General features: G+C 39.4%; 1 protein-coding gene across 2 annotated transcripts; it reads right to left on the minus strand.

The window, feature by feature from the left end:
• Positions 1–258: 258 nt before the first annotated feature.
• On the minus strand, positions 259–18446 carry Med6 (mediator complex subunit 6). Of its 2 annotated transcripts, XM_076550978.1 has the most exons (8): positions 18335–18445; positions 10481–10640; positions 9945–10036; positions 8190–8272; positions 7273–7381; positions 4862–4977; positions 1240–1267; positions 259–664 (listed from the first exon to the last, which is right to left on the minus strand). In XM_076550978.1, the coding sequence occupies exons 1-8, from the start codon at positions 18354–18356 to the stop codon at positions 534–536; spliced, it is 741 nt and encodes a 246-aa protein (XP_076407093.1). In that variant the 5' UTR covers positions 18357–18445; the 3' UTR covers positions 259–533. The 2 variants fall into 2 exon arrangements, with proteins under 2 accessions (XP_076407093.1, XP_076407094.1); XM_076550979.1 differs by lacking the exon at positions 4862–4977 and having other exon boundaries at positions 473–664; positions 18335–18446.
• Between the last annotated feature and the right edge of the window lie 108 nt (positions 18447–18554).

An 18554-nucleotide genomic window follows, 5' to 3' on the forward strand; every position in this document is an offset into this window, starting at 1 on the left:
TACTCACAACAGACTGACATTATGATAAAGAAAACGTGCGCAAAGAATTATTTAAAAACTGTTATTTAAAAAAGAAAACAAAGCAAACTGACAAGAGTCCATGGGATGATGATATCAATGAGTGAAGGTTTTCCTTTACCTTTCAATTATTCAATAAAAGTATTATTGTAATATGGAGGAATATCCAAATACTACAAGACATGCTTAGTTATTGCATTAACATTTATCCTCTCAGAGACAAGGAAAAGGCGTGATAAGTAATATATACAAATAACTTTATTGTTTTTAAAGATATATACTGGCATATCTGTGAATTAGGTGCCCTGCCCATGTCCAGTAGAGGCAAGGTTACAAAAGATACGTAAGAAATATTCACATAGAAATCATGGTAGGGAGAATGTCCTTTTGTAAGGAACCAGTGCATTCCATACAAAGAAGAGGGCTGTGATAGTGTTTTAAGACTCCAGAGCCTCCCATGGTGCTGAGGTATAGTGATTGACAAGGAGCTTGCTGGCTTCTTTCTTGTCCACTAGTCACTGAAGTCTCATTCGTTTCTCAGGGGGACCTTTAGTGCTCACAGTCTGCTGAACATTCTTTGCACTCTCCTTCTCCTCAGATTTCACAGTTTCTGGTAGAGGCTCTGTCTCTTTCTTTGTCTGATCCACTAGACATCAAAAGCAGGTATTTTGTCAAAACAAATGAAGGTAGAAGGAAGACATAAATTTAAACACTGGTTAGTATCAATGGTTTACGCTTTTAAATTCATTTTTAATTGCTTATGATGTTGAATATTTAGTTGTTTCCCCAGGCAGACATATTTTAAAAATCATTTATAAACCTAAAAATTTATTAACTCAAAATTTATAATGTTAGGCAAACACATGGTATTAAAATAAGACATCACGTGTGAACAAGCCACAAAAAAAGATCCTATGGCAACTTACCAGGCAGCTCAACACCTGTTCTCGATGATGAAACCTAGCATGAAGTCACCGTGGCTTCTTTGCTCTGCCTGTTCTCCTTACCTAAACCCCACTTTTAAATGCTAGTATCACTACTACAAAAACACTAAGTGTTGACAATTCAAAAGTGTTCAAAGGTTAGGGGTGACAAACTATAATGGGACAGCCTAAAAGGACAAAATAACCACAGCTCATCTCACATGCCATTGCTGTTAGGACATTAAACAGGCTGCTTAATCTTACTTCAAGTTTAATAAGAATAGCAGATGAATCATACCTGGGACAGGCTTTTCTCCAGACTTTTGCTAGGATTTGAAAAATAGGACATGGGAGAAGGAAAAGGAAAAGTCAAGTTAATAATGTTTCTTCTGGGTTTCATAGTCTTAAATGACATAATTATGTAACTGCATTGTAAAATGATTTCATAAAGAACAATTACCATTCATGCACCATAAAAAGTAAGCTTGTCATTTTCTGCTCTTTACACCCTTCATTCCAGAAAAAAAAAAAAAAGGACACAAATCTAAAACCAGAAGTCATCCATAAAAATGCTGTACAGCTAACAAGCTGTGCGCCCTCCCACAAAGGCTACAATAAAAAGAATAGTCATGTGGAATCCAATGATAAGAAATAAGAGAACCACCAAACCTTCAGAGACTTACCTGCTTAGAGGATATGAACTATAAAAAGGAGAATGAAGCCAGGAGTGATTTAATCCCAGCACTTGGGAGGCAGAGACAGGTGGACCTCTGTGAATTTGAGGCCAGCCTGGTCTACATAGTGAGTTCCATGGATAAACCCTTTGATTTTAAGTATGGTAGGCATGGGAACTAAGAAAGAAAAAGATTTATTTATTTTTATATGTATGGGTATTTTGCCTGCATATATGTCGGTGTACATACTGGTGCCCAAGGAAGCCAGAAGAGGAGGTCAAATCCTTTGGAACTAGAGTTACAGATGGTTGTGAGCTGTTTAAGTGGGTGATGGGAATAAAACCCAGATCCTCTAAAAAGCAACAAGTGCTCTTAACTGCTGAGCCATCTCTCCAACCCAGCTGGCTCAGTGGTTTAAGATAATGTATTGCTCTTGCGGAGGACCTAAATTTGCCTGGGCAATTTAATGAGACCATGTCACAAAAAAAAAAAAAAAAAAAAAAAAAAAAAAAAAAAAAAAAAAAAAAAAAAAAAAAAATTAACGGCCAATAAAATGGCTAAGTAAAGTAAAATGCACCTACCACCAAGCCTGACCTAAGTTTGACCCCTGTGACCCACATGAGAAAGGAAGAAAATCTACTCCAAGGTCTCCTATAACTTCTACATCCATGTATCATGGCATATGCATGTCCCCTCCCCCAAGAACTACCCTGCCAGTAAATTAATACTAATTTTCCCCCCTTAGGAAAATGGGGGGAGATGTGCCGAGGATGTAGCTCCTCCAAGGCCTTGGGTTCAACCCACAACACTGAAAAAAATTAAAAAACAAAGAGGCCTGTTTTCAAGATTGGCCCTTGGCTGGTATACATAAACTTGAATTGTAGGAGGTTTCCACTATTCTGTACCTGATAAAACTGATTCACTGTCCCTAGGCTACACAAATAATACGGTTTATAGCAAAGATCTGCTTTCCTTCAGAGACTGTGGGACTTTGTTATGTGCTTAAGAGAAGCATCAATATATGATGAACTACTTCTAAAAGACTTAATTCGAAATTCTAATAAATTTCCCAGGCAGAAATATTCATATGTTGGTGTATTTTTATTGTTGAGGTAAAAATGCATACTCTAGGGCTGGAGAGATGGCTCAGTGGTTAAGAGCACTGGCTGCTCTTCCAGAGGTCCTGAGTTCAATTCCCAGCACCCACATGGTGGCTCACAACAATCTGTAATGAGATCTGGCGCCCTCTTCTGTATACATAATAAATAAATAAATCTTAAAAAAAAAAAAAAAAAAGCATACTCTATATAACCTGTTACAAGAAAGGGAAAAGGACAAGGGAACCTACATACAGACCACAGACCCCTCCAGACTCTATTGCCTCTTTTCCCCTAGAATCTGACTATATATTCTTTAATGCATAGGAATGTTTTACCTGAATGTTTATCTTTGCACTACATGCATACCTGGTGCCTGCAGAATCAAAAAGAGGACCCTGGAGCCCCTGGAACTAGAGTTACAGACAGTTGTGACCTGCCATAGGGGTGCTCGGAATCCAAACTGATCCTCTGTGAGAGGAGTCAGTACTCTTAACCACTGAGCCATCTCTCCAACCCTTGGCTGTATATTCTTATTATATCACATAATAAAAAATCTTTACCAAGTAAAACCACATAAATATCTAACAAATTAGCAAATACAGGGGTAGTCTCAGACATCCCACAACACAGCCATATATCATGAACATATCAAGATTTAAATATGTCTAAAGTAATTATTCCTTATTTTACAACAGAAGAGGGAATAGAGTAACAGTGAGGGGAATGAAATTTTAAGATTGTTTTTAAAGGTTTATTTATTTATTATGTATACAGTGTTCTGTCTGCACGCATGCCTGCAGGCCAGAAGAGCACACTAGATCTCATTATGGATGATTGTGAGCCACCATGTGGTTGCTGGGAATCGAACTCAGAACCTTTGGAAGAGCAGCCAGTACTCTTAACTTTGCTGAGCCATCTCTCTAGCCCTAAGTTTGTTTTAAGATTTATTTTTATTTATGTGTGTATGTACAGTATCTGACCCCATGGAACTGGAGTTACAGGCCGCCTGATGCGGGTGTTAGAAACCAAGCTGGGGTCATCTGAAAGAACAGCAATGACTCCTCAATCGCTGAGCCATCTCTCCAATACCTGGTACAAGTTTAAGACTGGGTATGTATTGTACACTTACATCACAACTCAGCCTGCGTGAGCTGTGTGTGCAATACTCAAGAGTCATGTGTGTCTAGTGGTTAATGTGCTGGACAGCACAGATCTAGATGCCCTTCCCTCAGGCTATGCCCAGAGCAAACAGCCCAGAGCAGTTTCCCAGCACCCAGCACCCAGCTCTAACTCATGTTTCCCCTTGTTCTACCTTCAAGAACAGTTCATGAAATTTCTCTCAGCTAGCTTTCTCATCTCATGTTCCAACCTTTGTCTCTTTACTACCACATAACCATTATAGTAACATCTCTCACTATTTTAGAGTCAGACAGGGGAAGAAGAGGCCTGTTCTAAAGTCATTTTATGGTGTTTTTAAAAAAAAAAACTCAATTAACTTAAAACTATCTTTAAAATTCCCTCAAATCCTTCCTAACAACAATAAACATGCCTGTGAGAGTACACATTTCTTTAAAGGTCCAGAATAACTAGCACTAACATGGCCATGAACTCCATTTCTCAGCTGCTTCACTTCAAAAGCTCACAGGTAGAATGGCAGGTGGATCTGCTGCTAGACTACTTCTACATCACTAGGTGGCATTACAACCCGTTAACACAGTTAGAAGAGAACTCTAAGGAACCTCTGCTTCCTCTCTTGACCATGCCAAGCCCTCTGCCACTTTCTTAACCCACTAACCATTTAAGAGGTGACATATGTTATATATCAGGCTGGGAATGCAACAGGTAGAACAGAAAGCATGAGCTTCATATTCTAGGTTTGTTAGACTCTACTATGCTTTCAGCAACCTTACAGGTGAGACTATCATCCAAACACAGAGCTCAGTGTTCACACAGATTCAATAAGGAACAGAGAGCAATGCTGAATCCATTCCTTTCATTCATTACCTCCATTCAGCCTTTTTAAACCTTTCCTCTCATTCAGGGGTAATTTTTCAGCTAATAAGGAAAACCAATATTTCTAAATCATACCTAAAAGACTTTCCAATTAAAATGTGTCGAATCAAAATTCACAACACATTCTCATTACCTGAACAAACTTGGGTGGGAATTTTTGTCTGAGGTCTACGAGTAAAGCATCCACACGCTGTCTCTGAAAAATAGAACTTGGTTCTTCTTTCCTTTTGGCTTTAGGTTTGACTTTATCTATTAAAATATAAAATCCAAATCAACATGCTGAAACCATTATTTTAATAACATCTTTACTAAGACAATTCTTCAAATAAAACAGCAAATATATAAAAGGAGTTCCTAACTATCCTTTACAAATGATGTTAAATTCTAACATTTCAAAAGCTGACATACCTGTCTCTTAAAAGATATTTTAGTTTCAGTGTGTAACACTGATAGACAAACAGTTCTAAGACTAACATTCTTCATAATTACCTAAATCACAACCTATATTACAGGCCTGAAATTACTTTTGAGTATTTCCCCCCCACCCCCAGCCCCCGCTCCTTTTGAGTATTTTAAGTGCAATTCAATAGTCCTTTTCTGTACAATCTACTAAGGACAAATAGAAAAGACAGGTTTTAGTTACTATGCTCCGTTATAAAGATAGTAATTAAACCAGGCAAGAGAATCAGGAGTTCAAGGTCATTCTTGGCTATACAGCCAAGTTAACCTATAGTTAACCTGCCTAGACTACACAAGATCTGTCTTAAAAGACTGAAATTAGCTGGGGATGGTGATTCATATCTCTGTTGATCTTAGCATTTGGGAGGATGAGGCCAGAAGAATTAATGGCTCAAGGACAGCCTGGGCTCCATATGGAGAGATTTTCTAAAACACATTCATTTTTTCATTCTCATTCTCTCTCTCTCTCTATGAAAAAGGATAAACACTGTATTGAGGAGAAGAAATACAAAACAAGATCATGAAGGCAAGAATAAAAAAGGATATGGAGGAGAAATTCTAAAGTCACTCGCATTTGCTCTGGCAGGGGGAACAGAGGTAGGGAATGGGTGTAGGGACTGTCTCTAAATAAAGGATTCCAAGTGGCCATGCTCTAGATATCATAAGGTGAGGACAATTGCCCCGGGGCAATTTTACTCCACTAAGATACACTTTCCTACATCAAACATTACTGCCTGCACCCAATATTAAGAATCAAAGTAACTTTATTTGAAAGGCCACTACACAGCTCTGAATCCTACATAAAAGTCATCTTCCCTATGCTTAATTATTCTCAAAAAAAGAAAATACACTGATATAGACACATTTCTGGGCATAGGTTTTGTGGGGCGTTTACCCACCAACCCTACAGCTCCCCAGAGTTTTCTTGAGTGTGCAGCAGGAAATATTAGATAGAAGGATTTATTTCGGAGAATCTTGTGGAGAGAAACAGATAGAAAATAAAGGATAGCCTTGAGAGGGCCTGGAACCTATTCCAACGGGCCCTGACTGTCTCTGCCCCAGGGTTTTTATAGAGATGCCAAGGGGTGGAGCAAAAGACCTCCTTCCCCAGCACAGCCAAGTGCAGACCATCTCAGACACCTGCACTCAGGCCCGTGGTCCTAATCATCCTCGACGTGGACCTGCTGGGTAAAGCCACAAGGAACCCGAGAAAGGGCTCCCACAAGGTTTTTTGGTAAAAGTTGCCAAAAGAACAGCCATCGATTAGCATCCATGGAAACTAAAAGACCTAGTATCATGACAGGTGCTAACATCAAAGAATTAGAAAGTGACCTAGGTCCAGAGAGAGGTACAGTAGACAAGGCAGTGGCCATGGAAGCCTAGAGAACTGAGTTTAATCCCCCAAACACACATTAAAGGTGGATGCAGAAAACCAACTCCAGCGGTGTCCTCTGACATCCACACATATTCTGTGGCACACAAGCTTATATGCACATCACACACTTACACACACACACACACACACACACACACACACACACACACACACACAGTTTCAAAAGACAGCCAGCAAACAACCTAATCAACTAGGGATATAACTTGGGAGTAAAGTGCTTGCCTGGCATGCCTAAGGCCCTGGGTTTAACCCTTAACACAACAGGAGGGGGTAAAAATGAAAATGAAAGGGAGGGAGGGAAAGGGAGGGAACACAGTCTGGCCATGTGAAGAAAGGGCACCAAGAGCAGTATCTCATCTCCTGACTTTGAAGACTAGAAGGCTGAATGGTTCCAAATTCCAAGACAACCCCAGAAGTAAGAAATATCTTTGCTCATTCATCACCAATGTTTCTCCTCTTACGTTCCATCTTTATGTTTACATCTTCTTTACAAAGCTTATGGACATGTGACCTCATAGACAAAACTAACAACTGTTCTGATGTTACTATTACTGCACCTATGACATGAACACGGGGGCAGTAATGCCATCATCTGAGAAATTAAAACCTATCTCGGTAACATAACAAGCCTTCGAGCTGCAACTTCAGAGTATCAAACCATTCTGGGAGGGCCTAGGCACTCTACTTACCTTGCTCTTCATGATCTTTAAAGTGCCACCAGTACCCTTTGGAAGGATGATATCGACAGTACGACATAGCTTCATCAAAAGCTGACTGAATACCATGCACTGCAGTAAGCTTGCAAAACAAAACAAAAACCAACAAATTCTAAATCTCTCATGAGGTCAACTAAAATGTCCTAAGTAAATATAAAATATCACATATGCAAAGATAATTTCCTGTTTTCAGAATCTAGATTGCCATTCGACTGGAGTTGTATTCACCCCCAGTATCTGCAAGGGGTGAGTTCCACACTCACATCCCTTATATAAAATAATTAGCATTTCTGTGTAACCTATGAATTCTCCAATATTCTTTTAATCATCTCTAAATTACTTATAAGACCTAACACAATATAAGTACTATATAGACAGACAGCTAGGTATTGTTGTTGTATTGTATTGTTTAGGGAATAATAAAAAGGGCAACAAAAACATAGTACAGATGCAGTTCTTTTTCCAAGTACTTTTATGTATATTACTAATGATGTGGAGCCTGTGACTCTTCAGACTCTATTAGCACGGACTTGACCCATAGTACAGTTAACATTTTATACCAGTTTACACAAAGCAGGAGAGCTCCTACTTGATTCTCAGAGCAAGGGCTCTCAATTATAAGTTTGCGTTAATGTTCTAAGAACATAAAAAAAAAAAAAAAAAAAAAAAAAAAACTAGGTGTGCTGGCACACATCTGGAATCTCAGGACTTGAGATGGAGGCAGGAGGACTGGGGTTCAAGGCCATCTTTAGATACGTAATGAGTCCAAGGCTACTGTCTAAAGAAATAAAAAGGGAAGGAAAGGGAGGGGGAGGGAGGGGAAAGAGAGAGGGAGGGAGGGAGGGCAAGCAGGTAGGCAGGTAGATGCGTAGGTGGGTGAAGACACATACCACTCTGGAGTTTATAACTGATCCCAAGTCTGGTGCCTGATAGATGACTCCAGCAATGATATAATAATCAGCCAGTGGGATAACTAAAGCAGCAGGAAAAAATGCTTATGAACACATCTTGGACACAAACTGCTAAAAAATGATTTTTTCATAGAATGAACAACTAAACTCTGGCACTTTAATATATGAAACTTTAAGGGAAGGTCTGGCAATTTCTATAGAAGTAGGCAGAATGGGAAAACAGCCACACTGTTCATTTATGCTATCTAGGGTTGTTAACAGTTGAGTAGTTCCATATAGTTCCATCCACAAAGCCTAAAGAGTTTACTCTCTGCCCTTCACAGAAAATATACACCAACTCTTACCCACAAGCAGGGCTTCTCAAACACCAGGCACATCTGAATCAAGTTTAATCAATTCAATGTATCTTAAGATTACTAAAATGAGATCTTACTAGGTACATGTATAGGTATATATAGCACATTTCAATGGACTAAACAATGCCAATGCTGTCAGTCAACCGAATTGGGAAGTAAGACTGAAGAACATAAGACACTTAGAGACCAGAGTGAAGAAGATATGTGATGCATGCACTATACTTTCCTGAGTCCCAAGGCTGAGCCCTCAGGACAAAGATAACTACTACTGAGCCCCAATACCATCTTGTGTCATTACTATATCCTGAATGTTCTCAAGTAGCCTTGCTTATTATCTACAGTTCTCTTTTTCTCTGCAGAGACTCTAGACCTTCCATTCTGAAATAAGATTTGAATTTCGAACAACAACTTCTTTGACAAGTGATTTTCTGATATTGAAAGGTTCCAGGGAAAAGGATTTCCCCAAGTGCCTTTATGTAGAGCATCTATTTGAGAGATGTCTCTCAGCAATACCATCCTGCTTTTCTATTTTGAATAATCTCTTCTTCAATGAGACTCTGCAAAATCTTGGCTTGATCCCAAGGTGTCTTGAAGTGCCAGTCATTGCTAAAATATATGCTTTAGCTCTCTGATTCAAAATCAAATCTGGATGCATTTACTCTTCAATGTTGTTTCCTAAGAAAATATTCATTTGATAGTAAAACCCAGGTAAGATTTTTGGTTGAATGTGTCATTTGAAGATACTCAGTGCTCTATGAATTTAATAAAAAGTATTAACTCAAAGACTGAGAGGAGATGCAAGTTATTCAGGAGGCTCAAGGTCCAGTGGGAACTCAACAACTGTGCTCATAGGAAGAGGTGAACCATCTGGGTTTTTGATATACTTCTTACGGGAGCTATACCTGCCTGCCCAACCAAAATGTATACCGTAAATATGGTGGAAAACTGGTTCCTACTGAGAGCCTTTAATTCTAGGGAACAGAAAATGCCTATGTGACCAGTCCTCAAAAAAAGGTTTAGGCTTAGAATTTCAAATGGCTTCCTGGAGTAGAAGGCACATTTGGTATGGATCCTCATAAGATGTTGATTCCTACAATGGCTTTTCTTGTTATTTGTCTAGCTGTGTATCCTTACTAGGCAGCCATAACAAATTCTGGCCGTGAGTACAATAGATGCTGACTCTGATGAGTACACCCCTAACAAGTACTGGACATATATGTAGTTTGTGGGACCTATAGAAACAGAACTCGATGCAAAACAAAACAAATCATAACATACCAGTTCCTGAATGGTATACCAAAATAAATCCCTTATTTAAAAACAAAAGAAAGCATACAGATCAGGAAGTAAACAAATTGTGGTGTTTTGGACATTTTACCTTGAGCAGGGGACTGCCGCTGTTGCTTTCGAATGATGAAAAGAATGGGCTCTTGAGCATGTAAAAGGATGTATTCAACTCCAACCATCTGACTGAAATGGAAACATACAGAGATCTATGAAGGATTCCTAAAACTTTGTAGGACACTTAAATTACCAAATAAATTGCAACAGTAGTGTAGAAAGGGAACTAAAATTGCTTATGATTAATGTTAAAAGTTGGCTATTGAAAAAAACCAGCTATTTTCCCAGACAGTTGGTACATAGATTAAAATGTGGTTTTTAAACAAATTTATAAAAATTCATGAATTTAACAGTAAGTTACCTTTAACAGCTAAAATTACCTCATAGCAAAAGCTATTTAAAATATAGAAACTAAATTTTATAAAACCAGTGAGCCATCTCCTCAGCCCAAAGCTCAGGGGTTTCCTTCAAAGATTCAACTGTATCTGTCACTAATTACCATACACAGGCAAAATGACCAATCATTGCAAAATCTCGAGTTAGCAAAGGTGCTACCTTCTTAAAACAACTTACTTCAAGTGCTCTAATGTTAGCCTCTGCATCTTGACCACTTCATTATTACACGTCCTATCATAAAAAGGGTTGCTTCTTTCTGAAAAGTAATCCAGGACACTACCACTGTTCAAAATGGGGATCCAAGAGCTGTCAACCCAAGAGATTCCCAGCAGATTATCTATAGGAAAGAAATAAAAGAATTAAAAACAATAAACAATCCAATGAATACCTACTACATGCTGTGAATTAATTATATAGATTCTGCCCTATGCACTCATATTTTGGCTGTGAGCCTAATATTTAACAACTGAGCCATCTCTCAGCCAGCCCAGCCCTATGTACTGTTAACAGTCTAACAGAAGAGAGGACTATGAAAAAGGAACACAGTAAGGACTACAGTAAAGTTAGGGGTAAATTAATTATAGAAGCATAAGTGGAGTAACAAAGCAGCTCACAGAGAAAATGGAAATTATATTTCACAGGCAAGAGGTAGGTTTGCACTGTTAAAGGAGAGACTCGCCATGAAGAAGAGGGTAAACTGGTTCCCAGCAGAGAGAACTCATACACAAAGGTACAAAAGATAAAATACATTGTTTCTCTATTTTGAATAGTTTGATTGGGTAAAGAAGTATTAAGATTTGAAATCTAGAAAGATCTTTTTTTTTTTTTTTTTTTTTTGTTTGTTTTTGTTTTTCGAGACAGGGTTTCTCTGTGTAGCTTTGCGCCTTTCCTGGAGCTCACTTGGTAGCCCAGGCTGGCCTCAAACTCACAGAGATCCGCCTGGCTCTGCCTCCCGAGTGCTGGGATTAAAGGCGTGCGCCACCAACGCCGGCTAGAAAGATCTTTTTAAAGACTAGAAATCCGAAGTTTTGGGGTTTTTTGTTTGTTTGTTTTTTTTTGTTTGTTTGTTTTTTGTTTTTTGTTTTTTTGAGACAGGTTTTCTCTGTGTAGTTTTGGTGCCTATCCTGGATCTTACTCTGTAGACCAGGCTGGCCTCTGCTGTGGATATTGTTCTATATAAATAAAACACTGGTGGCCAGTGACGAGGCAGGAAGTAGGTGGGACAAGGAGAGAGGAGAATTCTGGGAAGCGGAAGGCTGGGGGGAGAGACACTGCAGCCACCGCCAGGAGAAGCAGCATGTAGAGACTCTGGTAAGCCACCAGCCACGTGGCAAGGTATAGATTTATAGAAATGGGTTAATTTAAGATAAAAGAACAGTTAGCAAGAAGCCTGCCACGGCCATACAGTTTATAAGTGATATAAGCGTCTGAGTGATTATTTTATAAGTGGATTGTGGGACTGCGGGGCTTGGGGAACCTGGAGAGAAGACTTCCAGCTACAAATGGCGCCCAACGGCTCGAGCTTCCACCTTAAACCTGAGAATATTTAATAACCAATTCTAAACAGAGCCAAAACCAGGTTCCTGCTTCTTGTCTCATATGAGCAGCTAGACGGCGCAAAACGCGGGTTTGAACACTGGCGGGTTCCTGGCGTGTGCGTCTGACCGGCAGTATGGCGGGAATGAGGCATCTGCCAGCGGCACATTAAGCTGTGTGGTAGATTTAGTCTTTACTATTATTAAAAAAAAAAAAAAAAAAAAAAAAAAAAAAAGAGGTTTCTGGGCTACACGCTGCTTTGATGAAAGCTTAGACCCACTATTTCTGAGACTTGATGACTCCCAGAGCTGGCTGAAAATGTACCACTGCCATGTTGGGCAGCTAAAGTGGGTGGAGCCAGCAGCCACAATGCTATTTCAGTCTTAGAATGGTACAGTTTAAAGCAATAGGCTCAAGGCTCAAGGTAATATAAAAAATAAGCCACGTAACGATGGCTACCACACAGAGAATCTGGATTATGTTGTCTTTGATATTTGTAACTGAAGAAAAACATTTGATTACAAAAGCTGTTGAGTTATGCCAAAATGTATATTTTAAAGGTACCTTGACTTCAAAATTTGGATTTAAGGATATGTTGCTTTGGAAAAGAGGTTCTGCTTTTGCTTCCACAGAAAGCCAGAGGCTATGGATTTGTTCCAGATTAAGATACATCAGGTTTCAACAGCCAAGACCCCCTGAAAAGTCTCCGATGACACCATGGCCCAGATGATCCAGCATCCAGAGCGGTTTCAAGGCAACTGGTTCACACAATACAGCCTCACGGACTACCCCATAGGCCTAAAGTTTTCTTTGCGTCCCCATAAGATACAGCGCCCCCCTCCAGCAGGAAGTAGTAAGAGATGCTACGCCCAAATTCCCAAATATACCAAGCTGGCTTTAGAGGTGGAATTGGCTCACTCCCCCTCTAAACCCAGACATATTGCTTTAAAAAAAAATGGTTAAGAGATTCTTGTGTCCCAAATCAGAAGAGCCCTCTGGTGCGGGACAGAGAAAAACCAATATTTTTATTTAAAACAGGTTGATTATAAATGTGATCTCTTTCTAAAAAAGAAAAGGGGATATGATATGGATATATAGGATATGGAGATGATAAGATAAAAGGGTAGATTAATGAACCTACTTTTAAAGAACAACTTGTTTAAAATGTTTTACATTGGTATAGATTTTAGTTTATGTTTAAAATGTTTTACATTGGTATGGATTTTAGTTTATTGATACAAACTTGAAGTTAATATTGTTATACTGTGTATATATATATTTCTATTCTTGTTTGAGGTATTATGTTTATGTAACTCATTTAAAATTGTAATGGATAATTAAAAAATAGATTAATAATTAGTCATCTATGATAATCATATCTGTAGCCATGTTAGTTAAGTTTTCTAGGTATACATAGATATATTTCAGATAGATAGGTAATCTTCAAACACTTCATAGACCTAGAGAATATGGCATTTAAATAACTTAAAATTCTGTTGATGTGAGACACAATTGCTCCTGGCTGCACCAATTGATCCCGAGAGAATGTTGGGCTTCTAAGACATTTCCATTTGGAAGTTTGTCTTTTTGGCACAAAATGGCCTACTGGGCAAAGAACTGCCCTTGCCTTGATGGCTGACAGTACAAATGCAATGCTGTCCTTTCTGGACAAGCGGGACACAAGGAAAGTGACCACTGTACTCTGCCAAGACAGGGTAAGATGGTCTCTCAAAATTCCTGCTTCTGAAAATGGTCTGTCAGATATTCTAGGCCTGTAGCCAATCTGAATGCACCAACAATGCTGAGAAACATTAGGTGACTGTCCAGGCTGCCAGCTGTCTTGGTCTATTTTTGCAAGATTCCCGAAAGTTGCTTGCATCCATCTACCATTTCTCAGGTACCATTATGTTCCTTCTCAGGTCTTTGATGTGGTTGAAAACTAGATAGTTGTAATTTCCTCAGTTATGATAAAAGATAAGTTAGATATAAAACCTTAAACTCACAAATATAAGATAGATAGGACATCTTCTTTAATATTGTAACTATAATTCTTGCTCGATAATTGTTTTGTTATATGTAATTTTACCATGTTAAAGTTAAAACCTTCCTTTTTAAAAAAAAGAAGAAAGGGGAAGTGCTGTGGATATTGTTCTATATAAATAAAACACTGGTGGCCAGTGACGAGGCAGGAAGTAGGTGGGACAAGGAGAGAGGAGAATTCTGGGAAGCGGAAGGCTGGGGGGAGAGACACTGCAGCCACCGCCAGGAGAAGCAGCATGTAGAAACTCTGGTAAGCCACCAGCCACGTGGCAAGGTATAGATTTATAGAAATGGGTTAATTTAAGATAAAAGAACAGTTAGCAAGAAGCCTGCCACGGCCATACAGTTTATAAGTGATATAAGCGTCTGAGTGATTATTTTATAAGTGGATTGTGGGACTGCGGGGCTTGGGGAACCTGGAGAGAAGACTTCCAGCTACAGGCCTCAAACTCACAGAGATCCGCCTGCCTCTGCCTACCAAGTGCTGGGATCAAAGACATGCGCCACTGCCGCCACCACCCGGCTGAAATCCAAAGTTTTTTTTTTTTTTTTTGGTTTTTTCGAAACAGGGTTTCTCTGTGTAGCTTTGCACCTTTCCTGGAACTCGCTTTGGAGACCAGGCTGGCCTCAAACTCACAGAGATCCGCCTGCCTCTGCCTCCCGAGTGCTGGGATTAAAGGCGTGCGCCACCACCGCCGGCAAAATCCAAAGTTTTTAATGCTGACACTGATTCAAAAATTTCCAAACACACCCACAACCACCATTTTAAAGATCCTACCATTGGCAGGCAAAGAATATTAGGGAGCCTCTACTATAGATAAGAGAACAATGATACAAAAGTTATGGGGCAAATGGTAAGTAAAATCCCCTTTTTATAGCCATGTTTCAGATTCAGAGTAAAATTAAATCTTAATTTTTAAAAAGACATGGTAGGGCCAGGAACAGTGATCAAGACCTACAGGCCCATAGCACCCTGGGAGGTTGAGACAGGAGGATCAAGAGATTGAGGCCAGCTTGGACTACATGTGATCCTGTCTCAAAAAATATGGTAAATTAGTTTTCTATAACTAATGAGTTTCATTGCGCGCTGACTATGATGATGATGTTTCATATCAGTGCCTACTAAACACTACTAGAGTTAAGTTATAAAAATTATAATGCCAATATAATACTGGTTGAAAAGTTTCACCTCTTCTATACAGCTACTTTGGGCATCTCTGAAGAAGTCAAATCTTGCTGGGCATTGGTGGCACACGCCTTTAATCCCAGCACTTGGGAGGCATAGGCAGCAGACCTCTTTGAGTTTGAGGCCATCCAGGTCTACAGAGCAAGATCCAGGATAGGCTCCAAAAATTCAGAGAAACCTTGTCTTGAAAAAGGGGGGGAAAAAAGTCAAATCTAACTCAAGGTAACAAGTAATTTCCAGCAAAATGAATCAAATGTAAAAAAGTTGTTACATATAAAAAAAATAATAAATTGTGCTTTATGTGATCTAAAATAAAGGAGACAAACAGATGAAATATGTTAAAAATAATACCAACTGTGGTGGTATTGTGTTCCCCAAAATATTGTGCACACTAATAAACTTATCTGGGGTCAGAGAACAGAATAGCCACTAGGTACAGAAAATGGTGGCACTCACGCCTTTTTTTTTTAAAGATTTATTTATTTATTATGTATCCAGAATACATGACTGCAGGGCAGAAGAGGGCACCAGATCTCATTACAGGTGGTTATGAGCCACCATATGGTTGCTGGGAATTGAACTCAGGACCCCTGGAGGAGTAGTTAGTGCTCTTAACCTCTGAGCCATCCCTCCAGCCCGGCACTCACGCCTTTAATCCTAGCATTCCAGAGGCAGAAATTCCTTTGGATCTCTGTGAGTTCAAGGCCACAGTGGAAACAGCCAGGCAGGTGACTCACACCTTTAATCCCAGAAAGTGAGCCTTCAATCCCAGGAAGTGATGGCAGAAAGCAAAAAGGTTTATAAGGCATGAAGACCAGAAACTAGAAGCTTTTGGCCTGGTTAAGCTTTTAGGTTTTGAGCAACACTTCAGCTGAGATTCATTCTGGATGAGGACTCAGAGGTTTCCAGTCTAAGGAAACAGGATCAGCTGAGGAACTGGCGAGGTAAGGTAGCTGTGGTTTGTTCTGCTTCTCTGATCTTCCACCATTCACCCCAATACCTGGCTCAGGTTTGATTTTATTAATAAGACTCTTTAAGATTCATGCTACAACCAACCATATCTATCTCTATCTCTCTCCCCTGCCCCCTCTGTGTGTGTGTGTGTGTGTGTGTGTGTGTGTGTGTGTGTGTGTGTGTGTGTGTGGTCATAGTCAAAATATTAAAAATCAAGAAATAATGTTTTCAGAAAAAGATATCTTTTCTAATAAAAAGCAACAAAGGGAAACCACGGCCAGGCAGTGGGGGCACACGCCTTTAATCCACCCCCCCAAAAAAGGGAAACCACGACTAAGATTTAAATTCTCTAGTCCTACTAACAATCTTATTTACTGTGAAACATGCATTCCTTTTAGCTATTTTAGGAAATTGACTTTTTTCCCTTAAAAATGTTTCTTATACCTTATCTTTATATCATTTACCAGGCATAATCATTTCATGCCCATATCTATTAACTAAAGGTAGGTAGATAAGATCTTTATTTACATATACAACATTATGTGTGTTAAATGCTCGGTAAACTTGCAATCCAATAAATGTTAACTGTGACAATGGTAATGGTGGTCTTTTCTCTGCTCTCATGGCAATTTTAATATACTGTTATTACTAATTCTCATATCATAACCAAAAACACAGAAATGTGCTCCCATTAAGTTGTGAGTTTTTATTTGTCAGGAAATTACTCATCAAATGCTTACAATTCATGACTGAAAGCCAAGGCAAGTATGATTTACTCTATTAATCACACATCTTAATCAATAAATTTAAACAGCCTCATGTATTCAAGGGCATTCATCTACAAAATACTTAACTGGAATGAAAAGTATATATAGTCTCTGGCTGAAAAAAAAATGTATTTGTCCCACTTCAAGGTAACCTCTGGTCACAACTTCATAAACAGAACTACTACCAAATCAGGCAGATTCAACCACTTCTCACTAACGTAGTTATCACCCTTTTCCAAGCTATCTGCAATTTCCATTCATTCCAGAAAAGTCCTCCTGGTTTTTCAAATTCTTTCCTTGCCCCGCTACACTATTCTCAGCAGCAAAAATGATATAATACATAAATATATAAATTAAAAGAAAGACAGTCAGAACACGCCATCTCCATTGATCAAAACTCTGCAGTGGCTCTCTTACTGAGGAAATAAACCTTACCCTAGCCTACAAGACTTCTCTAAATTATTGTCCCACATCTTCTCACTCCATTTCTGGCTGTGCCAGCTTTTCTGCCATTCCTCTAAATATCAAACACATTACAATGATGCTAACAAATCTAAATAATAAGTAAAACACTGAAAATGCTAACTAATCAAATATGGTATTGTGGACTAAATTTTTCTTTTTACTTATTAGCAAGACAGCAAGGTGAACAGCTGCCAGGGTAGCACTCAGCAATCTTCAACTGATGAACTTAGAAACTTGAAACTCCTCACAATGGAAGACAAGCGGGTACAAATGTGATCCAGAAATACTGACAACCGATACTTAAGTAACTATACATAAGCTACCTGGAACCTCACTTCACCTAAGATAGCAAAAGATATCTCAAACACTTTAAAAAATACATGAAACATGTTCATTCAAGTAACCCTAATTAATTAAACTCAACACACACACACACCATGGAAGTAGTTGGTGAACTTGTTGGGAATAAAGGGTTCACCGGGAGTGTGTAAGATAAGAGAGGGTAATGGGCGGTATATATGATCAAAATGCATTATATGCATGTAAAAAATTGTCAAGAAAAAAAAAAAAACTGGAACATATCCAAACAAACATGCTACCCGAGACCAGGGAGCAATGAAGAGGTTGCATCTCCATTTATTTATTCTCTGATTCAACGAAAATGACAACACCAGTAGAGCCTGCCGAAGGTAACTACTGAATGACAAATGAAAGGTATTACAGACTAAAAATTAAAACATTAATACGAAGACTTAGGCATTTCTGTCCGGTACGCTAGGACCAGTCCTTATTTTATTCTACTTCTCTCTTCCCCAAAGCCATCCCCTCACCTCGATATAACGCCCCAGCATCGTGGTAGAAAAGGAAAAAACTGCTTCTAACTCTTCCGTTTCGACTCGTTTCAAGAGACCCGTCAGAACACGGGAAAACTCTACAACTTTTCGTCAAACTAGAGCCTTCGGTTGTCCGGAAGCCACTCAAAAGAGCTTGAGAGAGACCTCACAAAAGGGGTGTGAGGCTGACCTCGGCGAGCTATAAACCCCTAACCGACCACAATCTGGGGGTGAGCGTAACATACATTACCTCGGATGTCCACGGCCGCCATAATTCTAAAAGCGCTCGCAGAGCCTCCTTCCGGCGCACAGTGAAGGTAATGACGACCGCGACGGAAGCGGCGGGCTGCCGACCGTACGGGAAGCAAGGAGGGCCAAAGCATTCTGGAGAAGCGCGCGGGGGTGGGAAGGGGTGGGCGGAGGCATAGAGTGTTTGCGGGCGGGGAGGGGTAAAAGTAGGGGAACCGGGT

The sequence above is a fragment of the Peromyscus maniculatus genome, chromosome 14, assembly GCF_049852395.1.
Source record: "Peromyscus maniculatus bairdii isolate BWxNUB_F1_BW_parent chromosome 14, HU_Pman_BW_mat_3.1, whole genome shotgun sequence".
Classification (NCBI taxonomy): domain Eukaryota; kingdom Metazoa; phylum Chordata; class Mammalia; order Rodentia; family Cricetidae; genus Peromyscus; species Peromyscus maniculatus.

Bases quoted from the DNA above. Each gene is read 5' to 3' on its own strand.
- Med6 (XM_076550978.1), bottom strand. From the start codon at position 18,356: ATGGCGGCCGTGGACATCCGAG. The intron at 10,037-10,480 runs GTAAGTTGTTTT...TTTCCATTTCAG, and splicing joins CTAACATTAGAGCACTTGAA to TCAGATGGTTGGAGTTGAAT. The intron at 4,978-7,272 runs GTAAGTAGAGTG...ATATTTTAATAG, and splicing joins TAAAGATCATGAAGAGCAAG to ATAAAGTCAAACCTAAAGCC.